A 26,149-nucleotide genomic window follows, 5' to 3' on the forward strand; every position below is an offset into this window, starting at 1 on the left:
TATGGGCATCTATTCCAACTACATGTAAGTATGTTTGCAATGTGAGCTTTCTGTACAACATTTATAAATGTAAGTATATTCACCAAATGGGACACCTACATGTTTTCTTGAGTGTGGTGTTGTAGCCGAAACAAGCGTGTGGTAAAGGACAAAGATTACTAATTAAATCATTTACAGCTTACCCTGAATTATTCACTACAAAATGTCAGGTTTTATTTCAGTCAGTGGCAGCTTTTTCAACTCATTGTTGACAAGGCTCACAACAGTGTCGACTCATGGCTGGTCATGGCACTGCAGGACCTTCACAGAACTCATTTGTTTGTGTAGTTGCTACTATTGCTTCATACGGATCACCCCTAATGTGGTAATTAATTTTCTTACTCAGGCTGTTTCCTGCTACACCTACAACAATGACCTGATCCTCTTTTTCAAAATCTTTTCACAAATTCCGTGCATCTGATGTCACCTGGCTGAGGCTAGCATTTGCCTTCACAATAATTGTGACCTGTTACCCTGTTCCTAATTTATCCTCTACCATCTAGCTGCAACAATCTTTTACGGGGATAATCCTAAAAAGAAGGTCTCTTATTTTTTTTATAAGTACATATACCTGTTTATTTCTACAATGGTTTACATCAGTTTACAGCTTGAACATTTAGCTATTTTTTGACATATTCACCATTTCTGTCGATGCGTTTTTGTAGACACTGGGGCAGTTTTTGTACGTCCATGCCGTACGAGCTCACTGACACGCTGTTCAGAAAGTTATGAAACTCTTCTTTCACCTCGTTGTCGGAGCTGAATCGCTTTCCGGTCAAATGTTCTTATAACCTAGGGAACTGGGTGTCTAGTTAGGACAATAGGGTGGGTGGGTGATTATGTTCTACTGAAACTGTTGCAGGAGAGCAACGAATCGCTGAGTGATGTGTGGGCAAGCATTGTCATGGAGAATGTGTACACCCTTGCTCAACATTCCTCTTCCCCAGTTCTGAATTCCCCGTTCGAGTTTTTTTGGAGTCTCACAGTACCTGTCAGAGTTAATTGTAGTCCCAGCGATTCAGCTCCGACGGCGAGGTGAAGGAAGAGGTTCATAACTTTCTGAACAGAATGGGAGCGAGCTTGTATGACAAGGGCATACAAACACTGCCACAGAGTATACAAATATGCATAGACAGAAATGGTGATTATGTTGAAAAATAGCTAAATGTTCCAGCTGTAAACTGATGTAAACCATTGTAGAAATAAACAGGTCTATGTTCTTATAAAAAAAATAGGAGACCTTACTTTTGGGATTACCCTTGTATTCCTACTCCCTTTTGGTGTCAACCTACAAGCAGTTTCTTTGCTAGAAGTCTGATGTGCCCTCCTGTGACCTACAGCTGGATGGGATTTTCCCCCTCCTCCTTCAGGTTACAAGTCAAACTTGTTAGATACTGTAAGCTCACATGTGGACTATCCTGACTATCCTATAAATGTTTTCTCAATTATCAGGTAAAATTTCACATTGCATTTTGCTCCCATAAATGAGGCATTGCAAAAATTACCATGAATGCTGTACCACATTTCACTCAAATAACAGTTTCTGATGAACTGAACAAAATATCAGTGTGACACAATGGGATGTTTTTTGAGCCCTTGTCATAGACACAGTGTTACCAATGGCACATTGTTAGGATGCTTTGTTGTTGTGTTAATTTCATTATCTTTGAACATTTACAAACAACCAGTTGTGCAGAATTGTGCCTTGTAGAAGTAAGGTATTAATGTAAATTGTTGTCATTTACTTGTATGTCATGGGGAAAAGAAGTGAGGAAAGATGAAGACAGTAACTGAACATGGTTTGGTTGAAAAACGAAAGTAATACATTTCCAGTTATAAAGCATAAATAATTTGGTGTTTCATTATGCACCAACTTCTTCTAGGGGGGACCCTGTTTGGTTAAAAGTAATAATTGAAACCATGCAAATAATGTGCACATACATGTCTATTGCTGTAGTAGATAAAGATTTTAAATAGACAAATAAATTCAGCCACAAAAGTCTAATTGTTGTGAACGTATTGTCCAGGAAGAAAAAAGTGCTTGAGCAAGTCATCTCACAGATGGGACATTACAATGATTAGAGGAAAGAACAAATAAATATTTTTCTTAGCAACTGTGCTGGAACTCCATATATAATTGTGTGCAAACTGGGTGCCAAAATGTCTTGCAGGTGAACAGAAATATCACAGTATGTTACTGTATAACGTAATAACTTTCAAATCTCCTGCTCCATGGTACACACACAGCAGAGACAATGAGATCTGATCTGACCTGTATGCTGTAGGTGCACACAGCATGTTCAATGTTTTAAGTACATGTTCTCAGGTCCTCTTCTGTGTGACAATGGATGTCCTCTTCAAGGTCTACAGTGCAGCATGTCCACAGAGCATGATAGCCAACCCTCATAGTTTCAAATGTACCATTTTCTTGCAGCTGTTATTGTGGTAGGACGAAGGTGTTATGTGATGTCATAATTAAAACAGTGGCTGAAAACGATGTCTTCTTCTCAGCTTGTGTCTGTACTGTGATTTGGGAGATTTGAAACTGATATGCTTTTTAAACCCATTTTATATCCAAATGATACATTTCTGGACATGGGTTTCTTATCAGAACTTCATCTGCTATAGCCTCTAAAGCCTCTAGAAGCCCATAATAGGAATTTTGAATTGATCTATAAAAAAGTCCTGCGATTGATCAAATTCTCTATTTTCTATGTATGGCATTGTCAAATAAACACGTAGACCTATCAGCAAAGTTGGCCAAAATTAACCTCGCTTTTGAAGCAGCTGTCATGAAATTGCAACAAATACTGGTAGAGGTCAGACCTAAACTATTCATTTACAGCATTTTCAACATCAGCTAGTAATTGCCTTATAGCCATTGCCCATTGATTTAGGTTGCTCATTAATCATTGTTTTTGTATTTTGAAGTGAGTGAAGAGATTGATCCTCAACCATGCGAGTTTTCTATGTCCAGTAATAAAAATATGTTATCAGTACACACACAGGTGGACCGATACCATTTATGTTCCTTGAACTATGTGGGCATGGTAGAATGTGGAATTCATATTTCTTTTTACCTGTGGGGAGTGAATGGAGGAAGCTATGCAGGTGAAAGCATGATTCAGATTGGCTCCAACAACATGAATACACTCACCTGTGTGGGAACTTTCGTGTAGTTAGTACATACATCACGAAGTTTTGTGACTGAATATATGCAGCATTACACATTATTAAAAATGTCTGCTTGGAGATATACTTCTAACTATGTTGCAAATATTCTGTTTCACTGCAACTGAAAAATTAATAAGGATTTTGAATACAGCTGTACATATTTTATCATGTAAAATAAGAACAGCCTCATACTGCTTCTAAATTTTAACCTTCAACAACAATAGAGGGAGATGCAGGACATGCAGAAGTGATGTATGCTTAATGTGTAGACTACAAGGTGAAAATAGAATGCAGATGGAAGAGGCCCAGTATTGCTCATGCTGTGCAGTTGCTATACCTATGCTTTATGCCTCATGTCAAGTGTCTACCTTCAAGGGGTTGTGAGATTACTTTTGCAAGAAAGCAGCCAGACACAGTACAATGCCTTTAGCAGTGGTCCCTATAGTGTTATTACACGTGTTATTGTTGTATTGTGAAAGCTGACTGTGGATACAAAACACCTGTAATGTCTTGTCTTTCAACCCCAGCCAAGTTCTAATGAGAGTGCAGAGCACCCTAGCAATAGTTTGCAGACAGTGGTTTGATGTAATATATTTTATTATGTTATTAAATATCTGTATTCCTTATTTTCTCTTTACAGCGCTGTGTAGAGGAACAAGAGGCTAAACTGAAGGCATTGACATCCAACATACAACAGTCTATTGCAAAATCAACACCAATTCGACAAACAAAGTTGGCATATGTTGACAGTATTGCCAAACCGCCACGGAATGTGGCAAAGCAACAGGTAAGAATATTACTGTTTTTTATTTGCTTTTTATCTATAGTGAAATAAGTTAATAAATAGTGGGTTATTTGGTAAAGCTATTCAGCATAGGTGAGTGTGGTCATATATTGTATAGATCAATCTTTTGGCCGTGGGTGCATGTGGCTGAAACGTAGGTCTGTACAGGAACAGAATGTCATGGTTGCATACTCAAAATAGTTTTATTGAAATAGCCATTGAAACCTCAGCTCACACATAAGTAGTGGATTGTTTTGAGAGACATCACTGTGCACTGCTGTACATCATCGTTATGCTAATATGTTATTTGTTAATAAACAGTACACTTGGTGAAAAGGATTTATATCTGTATTTCATATGGAACTTAACACCACTTGGGGAGCGATTGGTGTAATAAGTAGTGGGAATAAGACCTTGTGACACTGGAAATCAGTGATCTGTTTATAAGACAGTAGGGATTATATGACATGTGTGACTGTAACAGCCACATATAATGATTGTTATTGAAATTTTAGAAAAGCTTTAAGACTTTCTTTTATAAAAGAGTGTGAAGGTTTGGCATGTTGATTTTGTAACTCATGAGAAAGTGAGCATTATCATCTCAGAAAACTTTAATTCTCTTGCCAATATTCAGAAACTTTTTCATGTGTCTTCTAATAAAACTATGTAGAAACTTCAGAAAGTAAGTTACACACATCGTCCCACATTAAGACCATTGTGCAACAAGAGTGGCACATTGTCAGAAAAGAGTACTTGTTCCAGCCTTCCAGCAGACACCTTTTTGCTACAGTACAAATAATAGGTGCATCATAGTGTCTGAGTCAGAGGACATGGCAACAGAAAACGTACTGCAAAGTTGATGTAGGCAGGACAGTATTATCCTCATGGGAATAACATCTAAATTGTACACTGAGTCACTCTTAAATTGAACCGATATATGAATCAGATGCAATGTCATGTCCAGCCATAGTGAAATGGTGCCAACAGTTTGATGAAGTCTACACAGACATGAGTGATGCTAATAGGGAAGTGCGTATCTTGCATCAAGTGACTTCTGTCTTTCCTGCAAGCTGCGAGAAAATCTGAGGGATAAGAATTTTTTTAACAATGAGGAAGTTCAAACAACAGTTCATGAGTGGTTCTGTCACTAAGGATTTCTGTTATTAAGGAACTGAATTACTGGTAGAACATTCTGATGGGTGTTTACAAAGACTTGCTGATTATGTTGAAAAGTTATGTCACACATCTGAGTCACTCTGTAGTGTACTGCAGCTCTCAATAAAAGTCACTTTGCCTGCTACAGTAATGTGTGACTTGCTGAAGTCTCCTCGTGTAATAAGACTATAATAGCATTGATAAAACAGTTCATCCAGATACAATTGCGCTAGCATTTGGTAGGTAATTTCACATTTTGAAGGCAGAATTTGCATCTATATTCACATTTATTGTAAAAGAGAGACAGTAAAACAAATAACTCAGGGAGTAGATAGGAGTAGAAGACAAGATCGTGGATGTAAACAAAAGCACAGTGGTTGTTTACTGTGGAACCAAGTGCACCTAAGTATTAGATGATCACACTTCTATTGTGTGTGGGAGTGAAGGCGCTTTGTGTGGTTTATCATGAGTTTTTATTGTGGTATTCCATGGGGACACACTGAACCACTTGATAGTATATGCATAGCTGTCTTGGCATAATTGACAGCGCGATACAATTTTTTTAGTCATCACTGTACTTGCTTACTGTAAGGTCACCATGTGTTTCTGGTAATATCTGTGGGAGGCCAAGTGCAATAATATTGAGTCCAGATAGTAGTGTGTGTGTGTGTGTGTGTGTGTGTGTGTGTGTGTGTGTGTGTGTGAGCTGGGTGAAATATCATATTGGGATTATTTTGTAGTCAATACCATAAGTTAGTAGTTACACATGGTCCTGAAAATAATGTTGCTTGAACACCTCCGTCTGATGAATGAGCCTGCAGTGGCTTGAAAATTATGTTATTGTAAATGGCGCAATAAATCATATCAAATTCAAAAAACAAATGGTTGCATATAATCTACATAATCCACTATTTACAGTCACAGTTCAATATCTGCAATAATTACATAGGTAGTCACTTAGTTTATCTTCATTCAATACGTCTCAATTACATTAGAATTTGCATGTGCAGAATCTCTGTTGAAGTTACTTTCTGGACAATTTCATTAGCAAATACTCTTCTTTAATCTTTCACATATGCTGTTACCTGGCGCCCTTATAAAATGTTCACACTGACATATCAGGGTCAGCCACTGTGTAAATTATGTGCATGACAATGTTATAAACTATTTCCAAGTGAGTGTCTAAATGTTTTGTACAAAGTCTCAATAGATAAAACACCATTGATTCATCAACTGAGAGAGTGTAGAATGAAGTACAGTTCAAACACAAGAACAAGCAAGAGACTAAAACTTTGTTTAAGGAAAGTCACCAAATAGAGGAACCAATAAACAGTGCATATTGAAGTGTTATACACTGTAGTCTGTGAGAAATCTGTATGTCCAGATTGGGAGGATTGTTACTTTTAAAGCATCAGTCGAATATAAACCATAATTTTCGTTTATGTGCCTTTTTGTAAATGGAGAGCAGTGTAATACTTGCTAATTGTTGCTTTTGTTTCCAGTGATTGTTCGTGATAGCTAGAATGTTGTTGTACTGTTTCTTTAGTCATAATTGCAATGTCAGAGCAATAGGAATCATCATTGTTGCACAGTGCATTAAAATAAAGTTTCTCACAGTAGAGGGCATGAAACTATTCAGAATTTTGAAAATACTTGTGCTACATATGGCACAACCAATTTTTATAAGGACAGGAAACAGGTAAGAATGTAGCTATCTGATGTTGCTTGAGGACAAGTGTGACAGATTTTTTATTTTAAAGGAGTTCCTCTCATTGGTTTTCTTCATGAACATTGTATACTGAGAAAACCGCATACTATTGTCAGCTTTTAGGTCAAACAAAATATGCATATCATCAGAAAAGGTGTGCATTTCGAATCCGGGATGTGACAGTCCTTCATGATAGCACACAGATCCACACAGCTGCCTGAGCTCAACAGAAAATTGAGGACTTGTTCCGGACCACCTGCAATTTTCAATTGTTCGAACTACTAAAGGAAGCAGTCCAAGGACATAGATTTGATGATGATGGTGCTTTCATCTTCACTACAGTTTGGACATATTGCCCTGCAATTTTCACTTGTTTGAACTACTAAAGGAAGCAGTCTGTGGACATAGATTTGATGATGATGGGGCTTTCAAAGGTGTTTGTGGAAAACTGGCTGCTGCCACAGCCACACACATTTTATTTTGCTGCCCAAATAGTAGAACTCATCTACCACTTTAAGTATCTCATTTCCTAATCTAATTCCCATAGTATCATGTGATGTAACTCAATTACATTCCATTATCCTTGTTTTTCTTTTATTGATGTTCATCTTTTCCTTCATCAGAAGAATACTACGTAGCAACTACTCAGATTTTCATAGTACTGTTTTCTTCCATTTAGGTGCAGGTCTGTCCTTGGTACACCTACCCTACACCTACATTTTCAATAAGGATGACCATGCCATATTTTTGGTTATTTAAAGCTAATTGTGTTGCTGTGGATCTTAATGACTCTATGTGGATCTCACTTAGGTGTCAGCATGTCAGTCAGCTTCTGTGTAAGGGTGCCTTTCATTCTTTCTGCTGTTCCCCTCTTTGGCCTGAAGACACTAACATCCATCATCCATATATGGGAATTTGGACAAAAAAGATTGCTTATGTAATGTACATTTCCTCTGATTTCACAGTAACATTATCTGTCTATACATTTCAGCCCTTTCATCCAAATGCTTATCGTAAACATAAGCATTCTGCAACTGTTTATGCTAAGTTTAATTATGAGAATTTCCAAAAGGAACAAGTAGTCTCACAGTTGTAAGTGAAATACTGTTTCATATGGCTACTTAATTATAGCTAGTGAGATGACACGCAGAAAATTGTTACGTGTGACTATTACATAGTTAAGTTGATAGTAAAGACACAACAGCATCCTTTATTTCCATATATGTCTTTCATATAAGTATGGTTTTCTTATAAGAGGGAAAACAAGTCACTTTGTGGTTGAGATTTTTTTATTTTATTTTATTTTTTTTCAAAATTTTCCTTGCTGAAGGTTACAAGGGAATCACAACTATATAACATTTAACACATTGTATGCGCATTATGTTAAAGAAGTACTATAACAGACAACTGAGGTCTTGTATTTGTCACCCTGCAAAATTGACGCAGGCAGTGAATTCTCCTCAGGTGAAATCACACAACTATCATATGTGCATACATGTAGTGTTAAAAAATGTGTCACAAGACATATTTCTGAATACATCCATCAACCCACACACCTCAGTTTGCTTAATGTAGACACAAGGCTGTCTCAATTCCACCTGAAATCTACCTTTTTTTTAAATTCTCCTAAAATACTTAGTTTCACTATTTGACATCACATAAGCTTCAAACTTAAATGAATACTGAACTTCACTCTGTACTATTCATAAGTAAGTCACTTGTACGTAATCTTTTAAAATATCTTGCACATCATGTAAATGAACACCAAAAGCTAATTGCTGATTCAAATCTGCAATTATTTCATAATTGTTGACTAAGTTCGGTCAAATACCATAAGTGTTCCATCAGTTTAATTGTGGCCATGCATTAAAATCAATTAATCTTTCCCAAATAGTTTGATTAGTTACCATACCTGGTGTGTGTTAATAGTGAACACAGCATGCTCTTGACACTGTAGTTCAAATAAATCAAGTACTTTACTACTACAAAGTTGCCAAAGTGGAAAAGAAAATGTCTACTGTACTTAAATCTGTATCTTGTTTTGGAATGTCAACACTGGCATTACTGTCTGAATTTTGTTGATGTACCTTTGTAAATTCCTGTCCAATTAAATCTCTAATCTATTTTATATCTTTATTTCCATCCCTAATTTTTTTTTATAAACTGTGTTTGTCACTAAGTCATATTTTTTAATAATCTCAGAATGATCAAAGGTGACACAGCCAATTGTAACTTACAAGGAGAGGTCCCTAGCAGTAGGATCAACTTTCTGAAATTATCTGTACAGTGATGTAGGTTTAGGATCCCAGTTATCGCACCTTGCAGCCATTCACCCTGGTGTGCCTTCATTTGTGAGTAATCAATGAAAAAAGTTTCAAAATTTTGTGTGATAGTTGAAAAGAGATGTGTAACAGATTGCTCATTCAGTGTAACGGTTAAGGTACATGCCTTACATGCAAAAGGTTGTGTGTTCAGATCTCGTCAGTTTCTTCAGATTTTTATATTTTTAAATCTTCATTGAAGTAACTATGGTTATTATTTTTATTCAGTTACTTGGGTTAAATGTAATATTTTTAGAATTAGATTTTCGCTCTGCAGAGGAGCGTGCGCTGATATGAAACTTTGTGGCAGACTAAAACTGTATGCTGGACCAAGACTCGAACTCAGGACCTTTGCCTTTCACAGGCAAGTGCTCTACCAACTGAGCTACCCAAGCACGACTCACGACCTGTCCTCACAGCTTTAATTCCGCCAGCACATCGTCTCCTACCTCCCAAACTTCACAGAAGCTCTTCTCAAACCTTCCAGAACTAGCACTCCTGGTAGTTACGAGTTCGAGTCTGTCCGGCACACAGTTTTAATCTCCCAGGAAGTTTAATATCAGCGCACACTCCACTGCAAAGTGAAAAATCTCATTCTGGAAACTCCCCCAGGTTGTGGCTAAGCCATGTCTCTGCAATATCCTTTCTTCCAGGAGTGCTTGTTCTGCAAGGTTCACAGAAGAGCTTCTGTGAAGTTTGGAAGGTAGAAGATGAGGCACTGGTGGAATTAAAGCTCTAAGGAAGGGTTGTGAGTCGTGCTTGGGTAGCTCAGTTGGTAGAGTACTTGCCCGCGAAAGTCATAGGTCCCAGGTTCGAGGCTCGGTCTGGCACACAGTTTTAATCTGGCAGGAAATGTAATTTTTTTTTGTTCCTGTTCCTTTGTCACATCATTTCAATTATGGGCACTGATGACTGCAGAGTTGAGCACCCCACAAACCAAGCCCATCATCAACATCATCATTTTAATAACTTTTTCTCTCATTTTTTCTTCCTGTCATTCCCTTTTCGCTTGGAATATTTGTGCATGTGAGTTTAATTCTTTTTATTTATCTATTGTAATATGTTAACATTTGAATGATAATGTATGGATTAAAAAACAAAATACAAAATCAACTTATACTGTCAGTGCAATGGTGTCAAAAATGTATTTTTCATTGTAAGATGTCCATTGTTTTGGATGGTGATCATCATACAAAAATTTAAAACATAAACTCTTGTTGCACAATGGGCAAAGTAACACATATGAACATTTAAATGAAAGAAGTGATTATAAATAAAATGACATTCAAGCAATATGAGGTATGGAAATAATGAATGCAGTAATATGGACAAAAATATAGGATGATAAAATGAAAGAAGTTAAATCAAAGTTCATAAATAAAATGAATTGAAATTGCATGAACAAAGACTGCACATGGAAAAGGAATAATAGGAAGAGAAATGATAAGAAATGAAAAATTAACATGGTGATTAAAATAATACGACAAAGCAATAGAAATAAAGAACAGATTTAAATCAGTTAACTGAATAAAATAAATATTTTTTAAAAAATAATAATAAAGTCCCTGAAGAAGTTTGAACCCACAACCTTTTGCATCAGAGGCAGTAATATGCTGGTTGCGAAGACAGAGAGTGTTCAATTTGAAGTCTTTGGAGGTCCAGTAGAATCTGTTAAGTTTGCAGGAGGATTCAACACACATATCCTCTATCAAGTCAGACTGGCAGCCAAGGCGTTATATATCAGAAACTGTAGAGGATATGTTTCAGTCTGTTAAAGCAGGGGAAAACAACATGGAGAAAAAGAGAGGAGGATTGCATGGTAGAATGAGGAAGTAGAGAAACTTGTGAAGATGAAAGGGAAGGCCTATAATAAATGGTTGAGCACTTAGGTGGATGAAAACCATAGCATATGGATCTAAACAGAAAGCAGCACAAAGGGTCATTACTAGAGTTAAATATGAGGTGTAACAAAAAGTCTGATTAATAAATAGAAAAAAACTTCGCTAGTACTAGTGTAAGGAGAGTTTAGGTTAGATTAGATTAGTACTTGTTCCATAGATCATAAATACGCCACTTCATAATGATGTGGAACATGTCAGGTTAATAAAAGGTGTCTATACAAGATATTACATTAGACGACATATTACATGACACTCAATAATTTTTTTGTGGAGGTTGGGAAATTACCCACTTACTATATTGAAAAATTTCATCTAATGAGTAGGAGGAGTTGCCATTAAGAAATTCTTCTTTTAATTTCCTTTTAAATGCTATATGGCTATCTGTCAGACTTTTGATGCTATTAGGTAAGTGACCAAAGACTTTTGTGGCAGCATAATTTACCCCCTTCTGAGCCAAAGTTAGATTTAACCTTGAGTACTGAAGATCATCCATTCTTCTAGTGTTGTGACAATGTACACTGCTATTACTTTTGAATTCATTCGGATTGTTAATAACAAATTTCATATATTAAAAACAAAGATTCCAAGACTTACCAAGCGGGAAAGCGCCGGCAGACAGGCACAATGAACAAAACACACAAACACACACACAGAATTACTAGCTTTCGCAACCGATGGTTGCTTCTTCAGGAAGGAGAGGGAAAGACGAAAGGATGTGGGTTTTAAGGGAGAGGGTAAGGAGTCATTCCAATCCCGGGAGCGGAAAGACTTCCCTTAGGGGGGAAAAACGGACAGGTGTACACACACACACACACACACACACACACACACACACACACATATCCATCCGCACATACACAGACACAAGCCAAGTGTGTGTGTGTGTGTGTGTGTGTGTGTGTGCGCGTGAGTGTACACCTGTCCTTTTTGTGTGTGTGTGTGTGTGTGTGTGTGTGCGCGTGAGTGTACACCTGTCCTTTTTTTCCCCCTAAGGGAAGTCTTTCTGCTCCCGGGATTGGAATGACTCCTTACCCTCTCCCTTAAAACCCACATCCTTTCGTCTTTCCCTCTCCTTCCTGAAGAAGCAACCATCGGTTGCGAAAGCTAGTAATTCTGTGTGTTTGTGTGTTTTGTTCATGTGCCTGTCTGCCGGCGCTTTCCCACTTGGTAAGTCTTGGAATCTTTGTTTTTAATATATTTTTCCCATGTGGAAGTTTCTTTCTATTTTATATATATATATATATATAGAAAGAAACTTCCACATGGGAAAAATATATTAAAAACAAAGATTCCAAGACTTACCAAGCGGGAAAGCGCCGGTAGATAGGCACAATGAATAAAACACAAACACACACACAGAATTTGAGCTTTCACAACTGGCGGCTGCTTCGTCAGGAAAGAGGGAAGGAAAAGGAAAGATGAAAGGATGTGGGTTTTAAGGGAGAGGGTAAGGAGTCATTTCAATCCCAGGAACGGAAAGACTTACCTTAGGGGGGAAAAAGGATAGGTATATGCTCGCGCGCGCGCGCGCGCACACACACACACACACACACACACACACACAGATATATATCCATCCATATATACACAGCCTTGTCTGTCAGGTGTGATAGCTATACTTGTATCATCGGCAAAAAGTACCAGCTTTGCGTCTTCGTGAATGTAGAATGGCAAGTCATTAATATATATTAAGGACAGCAGAGGACTCAAGACCGGACATTGCAGCACCCCATTCTTGATTGTTCCCCAGTTTGAGAAATCACCAGTTTTTTGCATATTATGTGAACTGTTTATTTCAATATTCTGCACTCTTCCAGTTAGGTATGATTTAAGCCATTTGAGCACTGTCCCATTCATACCACAGTGCTTGAGCTTATCGAGACGTATTCCATGATTTACGCAATCAAAAGCCTTTGATAAATCACAAAAAATCCCAACGGGTGACTTCCGGTTACTCAGAGCATTTAATATTTCATTAGTGGTAGTACATATAGCATTTTCCGTTGAAAAACCCCTTCTGGAAACCAAACTGACGTTTTGTTAAAACTTTATTTTTACAAAGGTGTGAAGCTACTCTACAATACATTACTTTTTCAAGAATTTTGGATAAGGCAGTCGGAAGAGAGATTGGACAGTAGTTGCTGACATCAGACGTATCCCCTTTTTTCTGCAGTGGTATAACAATGGCATACTTCAGTCTACCTGGGAAAATACCCTGCTTCAGAGAGCTATTACATATGTGGCTAAGAATCCCACTTACTTCTTGGGAACAAGCTTTTATTATCCTGCTGGAAATGCCATCAATCCCATGTGAGCTTTTATTCTCGAGAGAGTTTATTATCTTCCTAATTTCAGATGGAGAGGTGGCTGGAATTTCAATTGTATCAATGGTGTGGGTAAAGCCTCTTCCATCAACTGTCTTGCTTCTTCTAATGAACATTTAGATCCTATTTTCTCTACAACATTTAAAAAATGATTATTCAAAATGTTTTCGACTTCCAGATTGTTGTTTATCTAGTTTCCATTCGCTTTGATGGTGATGCCGTCATCCTGTACTCTTGGTTTTCCTGTCTCCCATGTAATAATAATCCGAATTGATGCCTCATTACTACTATTGCAGGATCAGCTGTGCTTGAGTTATTTTTTTTGTTTCTATTATTTTGAAGCAAAGAGCCATTGGATAGTCAAATCTGCATTTGGGGGAGCGGAATAGGGGGATGAAATTTTTGTGGAAGGACAAGGATTCCAGATGTAGCAAGGGCATGATGAGACATCCATGGAAGGTTATGAGGAGTTTATTGGGCAGGAATTGAGCAGAAAGCAAGGTCAGGAAGATTGAAAGTGAGGAAATGCTGGAAAGTTACTAGGGGGTAGTTGGGCAGCAGACGCTAGGATTGAAGCTGGATTGAGAAATTGAGGGAATCTTTTACTACAGGAGGGGTTATTCTTATATTACATTTATAAAAGGAGGAAAGATTCTTACCAACATTTGCTGAGTAAAATGTTTGTCAAAGCAAGAAAAATGTTTATTGTACTGTACTTATCTGTGCATGCAGGTTACATTGCAGGAATTTCTGCATTTGTTTTCTTACGTTATACTAATTCAGCAGGATCTGTATAAAGATCTTATAACAGGAGAGAATGGGAAGAGTGGGCTGCAGGGAAAAGTGAAAGGACTAAGGAATAAGTTAATGAAACAGAATCTTTACCCATGGAATTATGGGTATACTTCCATGCAGCCTATTGTTTCTTTTATATTTCAGAGGAAAGGCATTTTAATTCAACATTTTGGACTGTCTGCTATTGGTTCATTCACAGAGTTAAACGTCATCTTATGTAGTCACATATTCCTCAATTTTTATTTCTTTTCATTACTAATTTTTATACTGGTATTGAACCTGAAAATTTAAACTTGTATCATATTCAGCTATTGATCAAAATTTTGTTGACACAAACATTTTCTTGGGACCAATATTTTTCACCCCTAGTCTTGCAAATTTATTGCAGAACCAAATTCAACAAATTATTAATTTGTGTCTATATCTCTTCCTTTTTTCTTCTTATTTTCTGTTTTCTTATGGTGTGAAACATTTCTTTTGTGTTGTATTATTTATGAAATTAAGAGTGCTCAACTAAAAGTACTGTTCATAAATAAGAGTACATTACTGTTCTTGTACAGAGACGACGTAGGAGACGTGCAAGGTTAGCAGCTGAGCGAGGTGCCAAGCTGGGAACTGCTACTTTGTGGCTTTAGCAGCTTTTTACTAATGGTATGATGTAAGATACTAAGTGTGTGAGAAGTGACATAATCATCACATCTCTCACACTCAGTGTTGCATAATTTTTGAAATTATGACACTTAAATAAGAGCACAGTTCCACATTTCTATTGGTGTCCACCAAAACTCATAATCATTCTTTGATGTTCAGATCATGTGCTTTGATGGTCATTGAATATATAATTTGTTTGAATGGTTAGTCTCACTACCAAAAACAAGAGTGGTATTCTTATTTCAGTATGGCCCTGTTATATGGGAATAAATGAAGGTACTATAGAGCTTCACACTATCAAGATGGAGGCATAAAATATGTCACTGGGCAGTGACTCAGTCTGCACCCCAAAATTCATATTTATGATATCCTAAACTCCCTGAATAGTTTATTCTTGTACATATGCTATTCTCATAATTGTCATTACTTTACCTACTATATAATTTCCTTGACAGCTAATTGTAGAACAGACACAAGAAATAGACAACAATAGTACACCATGGACAATTTTTATGGTTATAATGCAAGTGATTTCTAAACAGTGAAAGTTCAGTTTGAAAGTGCTTCTATCAGAACTCAGTTTTCCCAGCTTGATTTAAAATAAAATTTTGTTATTAGGTCTAGAGTCTAATTAAGTGATACTTGATTTAGTTTTGTAACTTAGTCCAAACATTGTTATCTATGGAAGGCTTAGACAAAAAATCTCATACATGACAGTTTGGACTGCAAAGGTGAGGGGAATGTCAGTCCTCTCTACCTCCAATTCTCATGTGTGTGTGTCTGTCTGTCTGTGTGTGTGTGTGTGTGTGTGTGTGTGTGTGTGTGTGTGTGTGTGTGGTTTTTTAGTAGAATAAGGGATGAAAGTAGTGTGTTTTGACTCAAATTATCTGTACTCTTATTGAACATATTTTGTAAGATTAAGCTCATACTGTAGACCATGTGACTGTCTATTAATTGAATAAAAAATACAGGCATCTGCAGCTGGTTGCAGTTATTTGTATTTATATTCTTCAGTAAGCATATAAATTTATAACTCCATTCTGGTTTCTTTTGTGTCATACCTCGTACAGGACATTTTCCAGTGAAGTATAATAACTCATTTGTAGAAGACTGCTCATGCCCTGACATTTTGGTAATTGATTTTAACGAAAATCACTCAGTCGTATACTTCTAGCTTACTTATTTGATGTGTGTCGTTATGGATCGGAGGAAATCTCTCTGGCTTCCGGCGGCTATCTGATTTGGTGAGGACTGTCAGTCTCACTAGTGGGATGAAAGCAGAGCTCACCATCTGCAGCATCGTCAACAGGACTGACTGCGGACCTTTGGTACAGAGCCGAGTGGAGAGTCTGAATCATAGGCTGAGATGGTTCTGCGACCATGTGGGCTGCAGATTCCTCCACTTGCGCCATAGGGTGGTGGGGTTTCAGGTTCCGCTAGATAGGTCAGGAGTCCACTACACACAGCAAGCGGCTACACGGGCAGCAGGGGTTGTAGGGCGTGGACTGGGCAGTTTTTTAGGTTTGATGGCCTCGGGCAAGTACAGAAAGGGCAACAGCCTCAAAGGGTGTGGAGCAAAGTCGGGACATGCGGGGACCAAGCAGCAATCAGTATTGTAATTGTAAACTGTCGAAGCTGCATTGGTAAAGTACCGGAACTCCAAGTGCTGATAGAAAGCACCGAAGCTGAAATCGTTACAGGTACAGAAAGCTGGCTGAAGCCAGAGATAAATCCTGTCGAAATTTTTACAAAGGCGGTGTTTAGAAGGATAGATTGCATGCAACCAGTGGTGGCATGTTTGTCACTGTTAGTAGTAGTTTATCCTGTAGTGAAGTGGAATTGGATAGTTCCTGTGAATTATTATGGGTGGAGGTTACACTCAACAACCGAGATAGGTTAATAATTGGCTCCTTTTACCGACCTCCCGACTCAGCAGCATTAGTGGCAGAACAACTGAGAGAAAATTTGGAATACATTTCACATAAATTTTCTCAGCATGTTATAGCTTTATGGGGAGATTTCAATTTACCAGATATAGACTGGGACACTCAGATGTTTAGGACGGGTGGTAGGGACAGAGCATCGAGTGACATTATACTGAGTGCACTATCCGAAAATTACCTCAAGCAATTAAACAGAGAACCCACTCGTGGAGATAACATCTTGGACCTACTGATAACAAACAGACCTGAACTTTTCGACTCTGTAAGGGCAGAACAGGGAATCAGTGATCATAAGGCCATTGCAGCATCCCTGAATATGGAAGTTAATAGGAATATAAAAACAGGGAGGAAGGTTTATCTGTTTAGCAAGAGTAATAGAAGGCAGATTTCAGACTACCAAACAGTACAAAACGAAATTTTCTGTTCCGACCCAACAATGTTGAGTGTTTATGGAAAAAGTTCAAGGCAATCGTAAAATGCGTTTTGGACAGGTATGTGCTGAGTAAAACTGTGATCACTCCAAGTTTAAACACAGCCAAAACCTCTCAGACAAACAGAAGCTAAACGATGTCAAAGTTAGCGTAAGAAGGGCTATGCGTGAAGCGTTCAGTGAATTCGAAAGTAAAATTCTATGTACCGACTTGACAGAAAATCCTAGGAAGTTCTGTCTTATGTTAAATCAGTAGGTGGCTTGAAACAGCATATCCAGGCACTCTGGGATGATGATGGCGTTGAAACAGAGGATGACACGCATAAAACTGAAACACTAAATACATTTTTCCAAAGCTGTTTCACAGAGGAAGACTGCACTGCAGTTCCTTCTCTAAATCCTTGCACAAACGAAAAAATGGCTGACATCGAAATAAGTGTCCAAGGAATAGAAAAGCAACTGGACCTGATGGGATACCAATTTGATTCTACACAGAGTACGCGAAAGAACTTGCCCCCTTCTAACAGCCGTGTACCGCAAGTCTCTAGAGGAACGGAAGGTTCCAAATAATTGGAAAAGAGCACAAGTAGTCCCAGTCTTCAAGAAGGGTCGTCGAGCAGATGTGCAAAACTATAGACCTATATCTCTGATGTTGATCTGTTGCAGAATTTTAGAACATGTTTTTTGCTCGAGTATCATGTCGTTTTTGGAAACCCAGAATCTACTCTGTAGGAATGAACATGGATTCCGGAAACAGCGATCGTGTGAGACCCAACTCACTTTATTTGTTCATGAGACCCAGAAAGTATTAGATACAGGCTTCCAGGTAGATGCTATTTTCCTTGACTTCTGGAAGGGGTTCGATACAGTTCCGCACTGTCGCCTGATAAACAAAGTAAGAGCCTACGGAATATCAGACGAGCTGTGTGGCTGGATTAAAGAGTTTTTAGCAAACAGAACACAGCAAGTTGTTATCAATGGAGAGGTGTATACAGACGTTAAAGTAACCTCTGGCATGCCACAGGGGAGTGTTATGGGACCATTGCTTTTCACAATATATATAAATGACCTAGTAGATAGTGTCGGAAGTTCCATGCCGCTTTTCGCGGATGGTGCTGTTGTATACAGAGAAGTTGCAGCATTAGAAAATTGTAGCGAAATGCAGGAAGATCTGCAGTGGATAGGCACTTGGTGCAGGGAGTGGCAACTGACATAGACAAATGTAATGTATTGCGAATACATAGGAAGAAGGATCCTTTATTGTATGATTATATAATAGGGGAACAAACACTGGTAGCAGTTACTTCTGTAAAATATCTGGGAGTATGCGTGCGGAATGATTTGAAGTGGAATGATCATATAAAATTAATTGTTGGTAAGGTGGGTACCAGGTTGAGATTCATTGGGAGAGTCCTTAGAAAATGTAGTCCATCAACAAAGGAGGTGGCTTACAAAACACTCGTTCGACCTATACTTGAGTATTGCTCATCAGTGTGGGATCCGTACCAGGTCGAGTTGACGGAGGAGATAGAGAAGATCCAAAGAAGAGTGGTGCGTTTCGTCACAGGGTTATTTGGTAACCGTGATAGCATTACGCGTATGTTTAGCAAACTCAAGTGGCAGACTCTGCAAGAGAGGCACTCTGCATCCCGGTGTAGCTTGCTCACCAGGTTTTGAGAGGGTGGGTATCTGGATGAGGTATCGAATATATTGCTTCCCCCTACTTATACCTCCCGAGGAGATCACGAATGTAAAATTAGAGAGATTCGAGTGCGCACGGAGGCTTTCAGACAGTCATTCTTCCCGCGAACCATACGCGACTGGAACAGAAAAGGGAGGTAATGAATGACAGTGGCACGTAAAGTGCCCTCCACCACACACCGTTGGGTGGCTTGCGGAGTATAAATGTAGATGTAGATGTAGAAAGGACATAGCTGAAGGTAGAGAGAGAGAGAGAGAGAGAGAGAGAGAGAGAGAGAGAGAGAGAGAGGGAGAGGGAGGAGGAGGAGGAGAAGAAGATGGGTCAGTCCAAATGGAGTGGTCCAACAAAAATTAAGTTGGTTGCTTGACCATTTTTAAATATTTTAATTTGTTATATGTGATTACCCCTATATTAAGAAGTTCAAAACAGTTTTTTTAAATAATTTTACCTTTCACCTTTACTGAATGGCGGCAATCTTTGTTTGTAAGCTCACAACAGTGTTTCAGTTCAGACACATTTGCAAAAATATGAATATCTCTTCACGGGGTTTAGTTACAACATTGAAACTGACATGATTGTTTTTAGAAAAGTGTCCTCTACAACATTGTCTATTACACAAAATACCCTAAAATCCACTTTGTAGGCCCAAAAATAACAAATAAGGAGTGATTTATGAGAGTCTATTTCTTTTCCTATAGTTATTAGATATCATACACTACTAGCCTCATATAGAGCAAGAACACTTAATTTTTTTTATGAATTTTTGAAGTTTGAAATTTTCATTTTTTGTTAAGTTTGGGGTTAGTTATCTCAGGTGGGGCTGACTATAAAAATATGATTTTTGCACAGTTTGTACACCAGTATGATAGCAACGTACTGTATCTCAGATGGGACTGAATATAAAAATATGATTTTTGCACAGTTTGTACACCTGTATGGTAGCAACGTACTGTAAATATTTCATATTTAAAAATTCTCGACCAACTATCACTGGACCACTTCATATGAATTGACCCAGCTGTGATCAGTTTTTTATATGTTGGTAATATATTATGTATCTTAAAGCTGATTGTGATGCTTATCCTGATTGTTCCTAAATAACTGTTGTTATTGTAATGAAGCCTGAAAACCTGAGAGAGTTTGCATTAAAGGCAACAATTCAATTTAAAATTAGTTTTCCTTCTACATAACAGATATTGTTGGGATTATTTCAGTATCTTCTTAAGATTTTTAAAAAGATTTGATGGTAAGATAAAAACACTAACAATAAACATGACTATATGGTTTGTCAATGTGATCAGTAGTATCTTTGTAATGACTTGTTTCTCATAGTAGAATCCTCTCATTTACATGTCCTATGATTCGACAATATACAGTTTCTTAACATTCAGTATTCCTTGAATTAAACACTGAATTTTGGAAGAGGTTGGTTATCTATGCATGGCCCAATTAATTGCAAAACTGGCACTAGGTCTGGTGTAAATACTCTTACCTACAGCTACCTCAGAACAAAGACAGGTCTGAAGGCTCTTGTGGATTATAGAATATCACTTTCGAGTTACCATGCAGATCGTTTCAACTCCACATCGTCCCAAAAAAAAAAAAAAAAAAAGGAAATAGGCAACAAAATTGGTCACACAATGCACCACATGCTGATAGATGCCAATAGCTGCTGATGCACAGGTGTGGCTCGCCAATAGTGGTGAAAAGCCAACATCAGCACATTAGGTGCCCGACATGGAGGAATGCAAGTTCTGCTGGCACCACACAGCATTTCAGAACAACTCTTTAATGTGTTTTTAATGTGTCAGAACCACTGCTGACAGTAATGTTACATGTTAGCTCCACTGTTTGATACCAATATTATGATCCGAACCAGGATCATGTTGTTATCAGGAGGTCAGGCAAAGTGCATGGGTGAGTGATCCTGTCGAGTGCTGGGGCACTACTGAAGCATCATTTAATTAACAATCATTTTTGGTGAGAGTTTTGCAGTCACTCTGTCTTCTTCTCGGAGCAAAATTAGTTTTCCTTCTACATAACAGATATTGTTGGGATTATTTCAGTATCTTCTTAAGATTTTTAAAAAGATTTGATGGTAAGATAAAAACACTAACAATAAACATGACTATATGGTTTGTCAATGTGATCAGTAGTATCTTTGTAATGACTTGTTTCTCATAGTAGAATCCTCTCATTTACATGTCCTATGATTCGACAATATACAGTTTCTTAACATTCAGTATTCCTTGAATTAAACACTGAATTTTGGAAGAGGTTGGTTATCTATGCATGGCCCAATTAATTGCAAAACTGGCACTAGGTCTGGTGTAAATACTCTTACCTACAGCTACCTCAGAACAAAGACAGGTCTGAAGGCTCTTGTGGATTATAGAATATCACTTTCGAGTTACCATGCAGATCGTTTCAACTCCACATCGTCCCAAAAAAAAAAAAAAAAAAAAAAAGGAAATAGGCAACAAAATTGGTCACACAATGCACCACATGCTGATAGATGCCAATAGCTGCTGATGCACAGGTGTGGCTCGCCAATAGTGGTGAAAAGCCAACATCAGCACATTAGGTGCCCGACATGGAGGAATGCAAGTTCTGCTGGCACCACACAGCATTTCAGAACAACTCTTTAATGTGTTTTTAATGTGTCAGAACCACTGCTGACAGTAATGTTACATGTTAGCTCCACTGTTTGATACCAATATTATGATCCGAACCAGGATCATGTTGTTATCAGGAGGTCAGGCAAAGTGCATGGGTGAGTGATCCTGTCGAGTGCTGGGGCACTACTGAAGCATCATTTAATTAACAATCATTTTTGGTGAGAGTTTTGCAGTCACTCTGTCTTCTTCTCGGAGCTGTGCTGAGTCCACTCTGCTTGAAAGCACAAGGTGGCATTCAGTGTCACGGCCCATAGGATGGTATGGCAGCCATGCATCACTGCAACCCAGCGTGGCTGTGGACATCTGTCGGAGCCTCAGCCCTCTCATTGAGTGAAGCTGTGTGTAGGCTTGATCCCAGAATACTGCAAACCCCTGAATCAGTTGCTGAGATGGTATGAAGGCGAAAGACTCAGCAGTAAAATGAAGGACAGCATGAGCGGTAGTCCCAACATACTGCCGGTAACATGATACTTATACTGCCCCTGTAATGGTGAAACGGGTGCCCAGTGTTGAAGATGGAACAGCTTGTAGGTGGGCAGATTGGTTCTTCATCCATGGAAGATGCCCGGCCCCCATTCTCAGTCAGTCACCATTGCAATCGGCAGGACTCCAGCTTGCATGAGATAAGTTCCCTCCAATTCTGGATGGGTGTAGACTTGTAGCAATTAACTCCAAATTGGTGGGAGCATGAAGACACTTGTTGAATTCACTAGAGCATCCTGCAGCTTCATAGAGCTGGTCTTTCATTGGCATCCGTGATTAAGATGGAATGGCCTCACTCTTAGAATGAGTTTGAGGAATGCAGAGGTTTTATAACAGGCAATAATGTGATCACCTCCTGCTGGTATTGACGTGCTCTCATTTTTTTGGGCCTGTCAGCTCTCTCAGCTGCTCTGATGTTTAAGTTCAGGTTTTCAGAACATTTCTTAATGTGAAGTTTGCATCCTGGTTCAGCTTGTTTGTACTTCGGGTGTTCTGTGTTAACATTACGTTAATACATGGTTGTGTAGCTGGCAGACATGCCCCACTTAGCATCAATGACATCTCAGTTGGTTTCTAACAAAATTTTATTGCTGCATTTATTTAATATTCTACTGTGCAACAAGAGAATGAGTCCTTCAATCCTGTGATAATTCTGGCCACACAGGTTTGTGTGCGTGTGTGTGTGTGTGTGTGTGTGTGTGTGTGTGTGTGTGTGTACACTATAGCTCCAAAAAAGGATTTGTCCAAAAGCTAGAAAAGTTCACAGTTTTGTTTAAGTGTATTTCAGTGACTCAGAGCCCCTAATATTTGGTGAGTATGTACATTTACTGGTTAAAGTTTGTGCGCTTGATTTTCACTTAAATATGATAATAATAGTACATTAAAATAAAATATCAGTGCGACCATACAAAACAAAAGTAAGCGATAGTAATGAAGCAAAACAGATGGAATAATCTAATCACTTGCCACGCAAATAAATTATTACAATTGCAAGACTACATGTAATTAAAAGTGAGTGGGGCACCTTGAAAAGAGGATTTCCTCCACAAAACACAATAACAACTTTTCGAGTACGTAACATGTGTAACTTGTAGATGATTTGGCTATGAAGCACAGCAGTGTCCTGAGTCCCACTGGCCTATGATATGGAGAAAAGATTAGTATAGTTATTTCTGTTTAATATTGTGTTAGTGTAAAGGAAGTCCACTTGTTCTGAAGTGAAGTTTAAATGGAGGTTACACTGTGACAAGAAAACTACTGAAGTTTTGAAAAATCAGGTAGCCACATTGCTCCAGGATGAAACAAAATGGAGCCAGGCTAGCAAAGAAATGCAAAGCAACTAGAAGCATTACATGGAGCAACTGAGCTGATGCAAGAACAAGGAGGGGCTACTAATACGATAGTTAATGTACTTGTTGTATCTGTTGGTACTATGCCAGCTAGTCTCATGACAACTTTTCACGGGAAAACATATTAGGATGTGTCAGCTTTTCTGGGTGATGTTAATGAAGCAGCCTGGTTAGGGAACTCACCTGATGCAGTATGTCATTCTGTGGTTAAGTTATGGTTAACAAGTGACACTTGGTGAGACACAGATGTGTAAGCAGCTAGCTGAAGAACTAACCCAATGCTATTTTAAGCACAATAGTGCTAGATTTTTTAGAGAAAACCTCATGGGCTTAATGCAGAAACATAGTGAATCAGAAGAGGCATTCTCTGATAGGATTTGTAAGCTGAACTTACAGAATTAACGCACAAGGCAGAGGCAGACAGAAGGTTCTTGTGGGAAGCACGGAATAGGCCCTTGCACGTATTCATGAGAGCTACTTCAGTGGAACTGTTCGTGAAGGGTAAGAATAGAGAATCTTAGTTATTTGTCCTGTGCTATGAGAATTGTCATACAGAATGCAAGGTGTCTTCTCCTCTGATATTAGTGTTATAGATATGGACAAATGGGCCACATGAAGAGGCAATGTTGCCAGCCACAATGATTTGAATGTGGTGGGGTTGTACATTAGGTGTTGGCTGCAGAAATAGTAACCAGGAAAAGAGCAATAATAAGTAGTGTTTGTTAATTGCAAGCAGAGGTTCCTTGGCCATCGGAAGTCATTCCCAATATAGCAGTAAACAGCAATTACAGGTGCAGAGACAGCTTGTTGCTTGTTTGGCACAGTAGGGAACAAGGAGCCTAAATTTTTGGTGGATGTTGGAGGCACATGTGTCAGTTGTTAGTCTGGAACTCTTAAGCAAGAGGATACTTCAGTCTCCACAATACAGGTTACATTGTTAGGGTAACAATTAGACAGAATCGTTGAGAACAATGCTGCTCACTGTTAAGAGTTGGGCCTGAAAATTTTAAGCAGCACATGGAGGTGTTGCCACACATTAGTGAAGGGTACTGTGCAGTTATCGAACTTGATTTTCTGACTAACATTGTGCACTAATTGATCTTGCACAGTGTATAATCAAACTTGATGCAACTTTTTATCCATTATGGGAGAGAGCGGCTAGTGAAACAATATCGCAAGGTGTGCCTGTCATGAAATGCGTACACGTACGTTAAAGGTTAATTAGTAGGCTAATATACCAGCAGATGCAGGAAAACTGATTTGTGTTAGTGTATAGACTTACTGAGAGAATTGTTATGCATGGTAGAACCATTAACATGCCGCAGAGAATTAGACAAGTTGCTTTGTGTGGTGCACAGGAGTGTAGTATGCATTGCAGATGTACGCGGAGAATTTATGGTTCCCATGAATTTAGACAATTTGGCATGGATGAGATGAGTTTGCCAAAGGACGTAATGGTAGCCAGTTTGAGTGTATTGGAGGAAGACAGTATTGACAGGTCGGGTGACGACTACAGCCACAAGTACACCATTAACAGTTCTGCATTACATGATAAAGTTCAACACCTGATAGGGAAGTAATGAAAGCTTTATTGGTTAGGTTTGCCGATTTGTTTAGTTTAGTAGATCTGTTCTACTACTACTGCTGCTGCTTCTGCTGCTGTTGTCGTGTGACTAAGGCCTCCTGTCAGGTAGACCGTTCGCCGGGTGCAAGTCTTTAAATTTCATGCCACTTCGCCGACTTGCGCTTCGATGGGGATGAAATGATGATTAGAACAACACAACACCCAGACCCTGAGCAGAAAAAATCTCTGACCCAGCCGGGAATCGAACCCAGGCCCTTAGGATTGACATTCTGTTGTGCTGACCACTCAGCTACCAGGGACGGACACCAGTGACACTGATTATACAGTAGAAAATACTAACAGGCAACATTGCTCTGATGTATAAGAAACCATACCGAGTCCCAAAGCAATTACAAGAGCGAATAGATGAATTCATTGACCAGCAGCTGGCTGATTGAATCATTGAGGATAATTATAGTCCTTGGAGGGAGTGCGAACATTCCATTTTGCCCAAAAGTTCATCAAATCTTAACTGAAAAATATAGGTTCTGTTGCAGTTATCGCTTCTGAAATGCAAAAACTGTCGCCGATGTGTATCCCATCCTGAACATCACACACACACTACAGTCTGTGTCAGTGTAAATACTTTTTGTTTATGAATTTGAAGACTGGTTACCACCAGCTTTAAGTAGTTCCAAGAAGACCAGCCAGAGAGAGTTTTTTTTCACACCAAGGGGACATAACCAATATTTTACAATGCTGTTTGGACTAAAAACACATACTTGCTACTTTTCAGAGACTTAAATGGAGTGCTTCACAGACTGAAACCTAATAAATACATGGTTTATCTTGATGACATAATTCTATTTGCGAAGGATACAGAACAATACGTGAAATGATTTGAAGATGTCTTTAAATGACTGTGGACAGTATACTTAACACTCGGTGACAATAAATGCTATTATGCTCAAACAGAAGTAAGCTGTTTGGGACCTCATAATTAGCCAGGAAGGAGTAAAGATTGATCCATGTTTAATATCAACAGTTCATGATTTGTACCACCACAGATGGCAATACACAATTTGCTTTAGGCTTCTGTAATTATTATAGGAAATACATAATTGTTTTTGCACAAATTGGTGAGCCCT

The 26,149-nt window shown here is 38.5% G+C and overlaps 1 protein-coding gene across 2 annotated transcripts in view; it reads left to right on the forward strand.

Annotated features, from left to right (window-relative positions):
- Positions 1 to 26,149, forward strand: part of LOC126334639 (transcription elongation factor B polypeptide 3) — a 156,730-nt gene that overhangs the window by 94,024 nt on the left and 36,557 nt on the right. Inside the window, exons 7-8 of one of the 2 annotated variants that reach the window (XM_049997079.1) lie at positions 3,854 to 4,000; positions 14,762 to 14,852. In XM_049997079.1, coding sequence (XP_049853036.1) covers positions 3,854 to 4,000; positions 14,762 to 14,836 — 222 coding nt within the window. In that variant the 3' untranslated portion in view covers positions 14,837 to 14,852. The remainder of the gene's footprint in view (positions 1 to 3,853; positions 4,001 to 14,761; positions 14,853 to 26,149) is intronic. The other variant, XM_049997078.1, reaches the window with a different exon arrangement.

The sequence above is a fragment of the Schistocerca gregaria genome, chromosome 2 (genome assembly GCF_023897955.1).
Source record: "Schistocerca gregaria isolate iqSchGreg1 chromosome 2, iqSchGreg1.2, whole genome shotgun sequence".
In the NCBI taxonomy this organism is placed as follows: domain Eukaryota; kingdom Metazoa; phylum Arthropoda; class Insecta; order Orthoptera; family Acrididae; genus Schistocerca; species Schistocerca gregaria.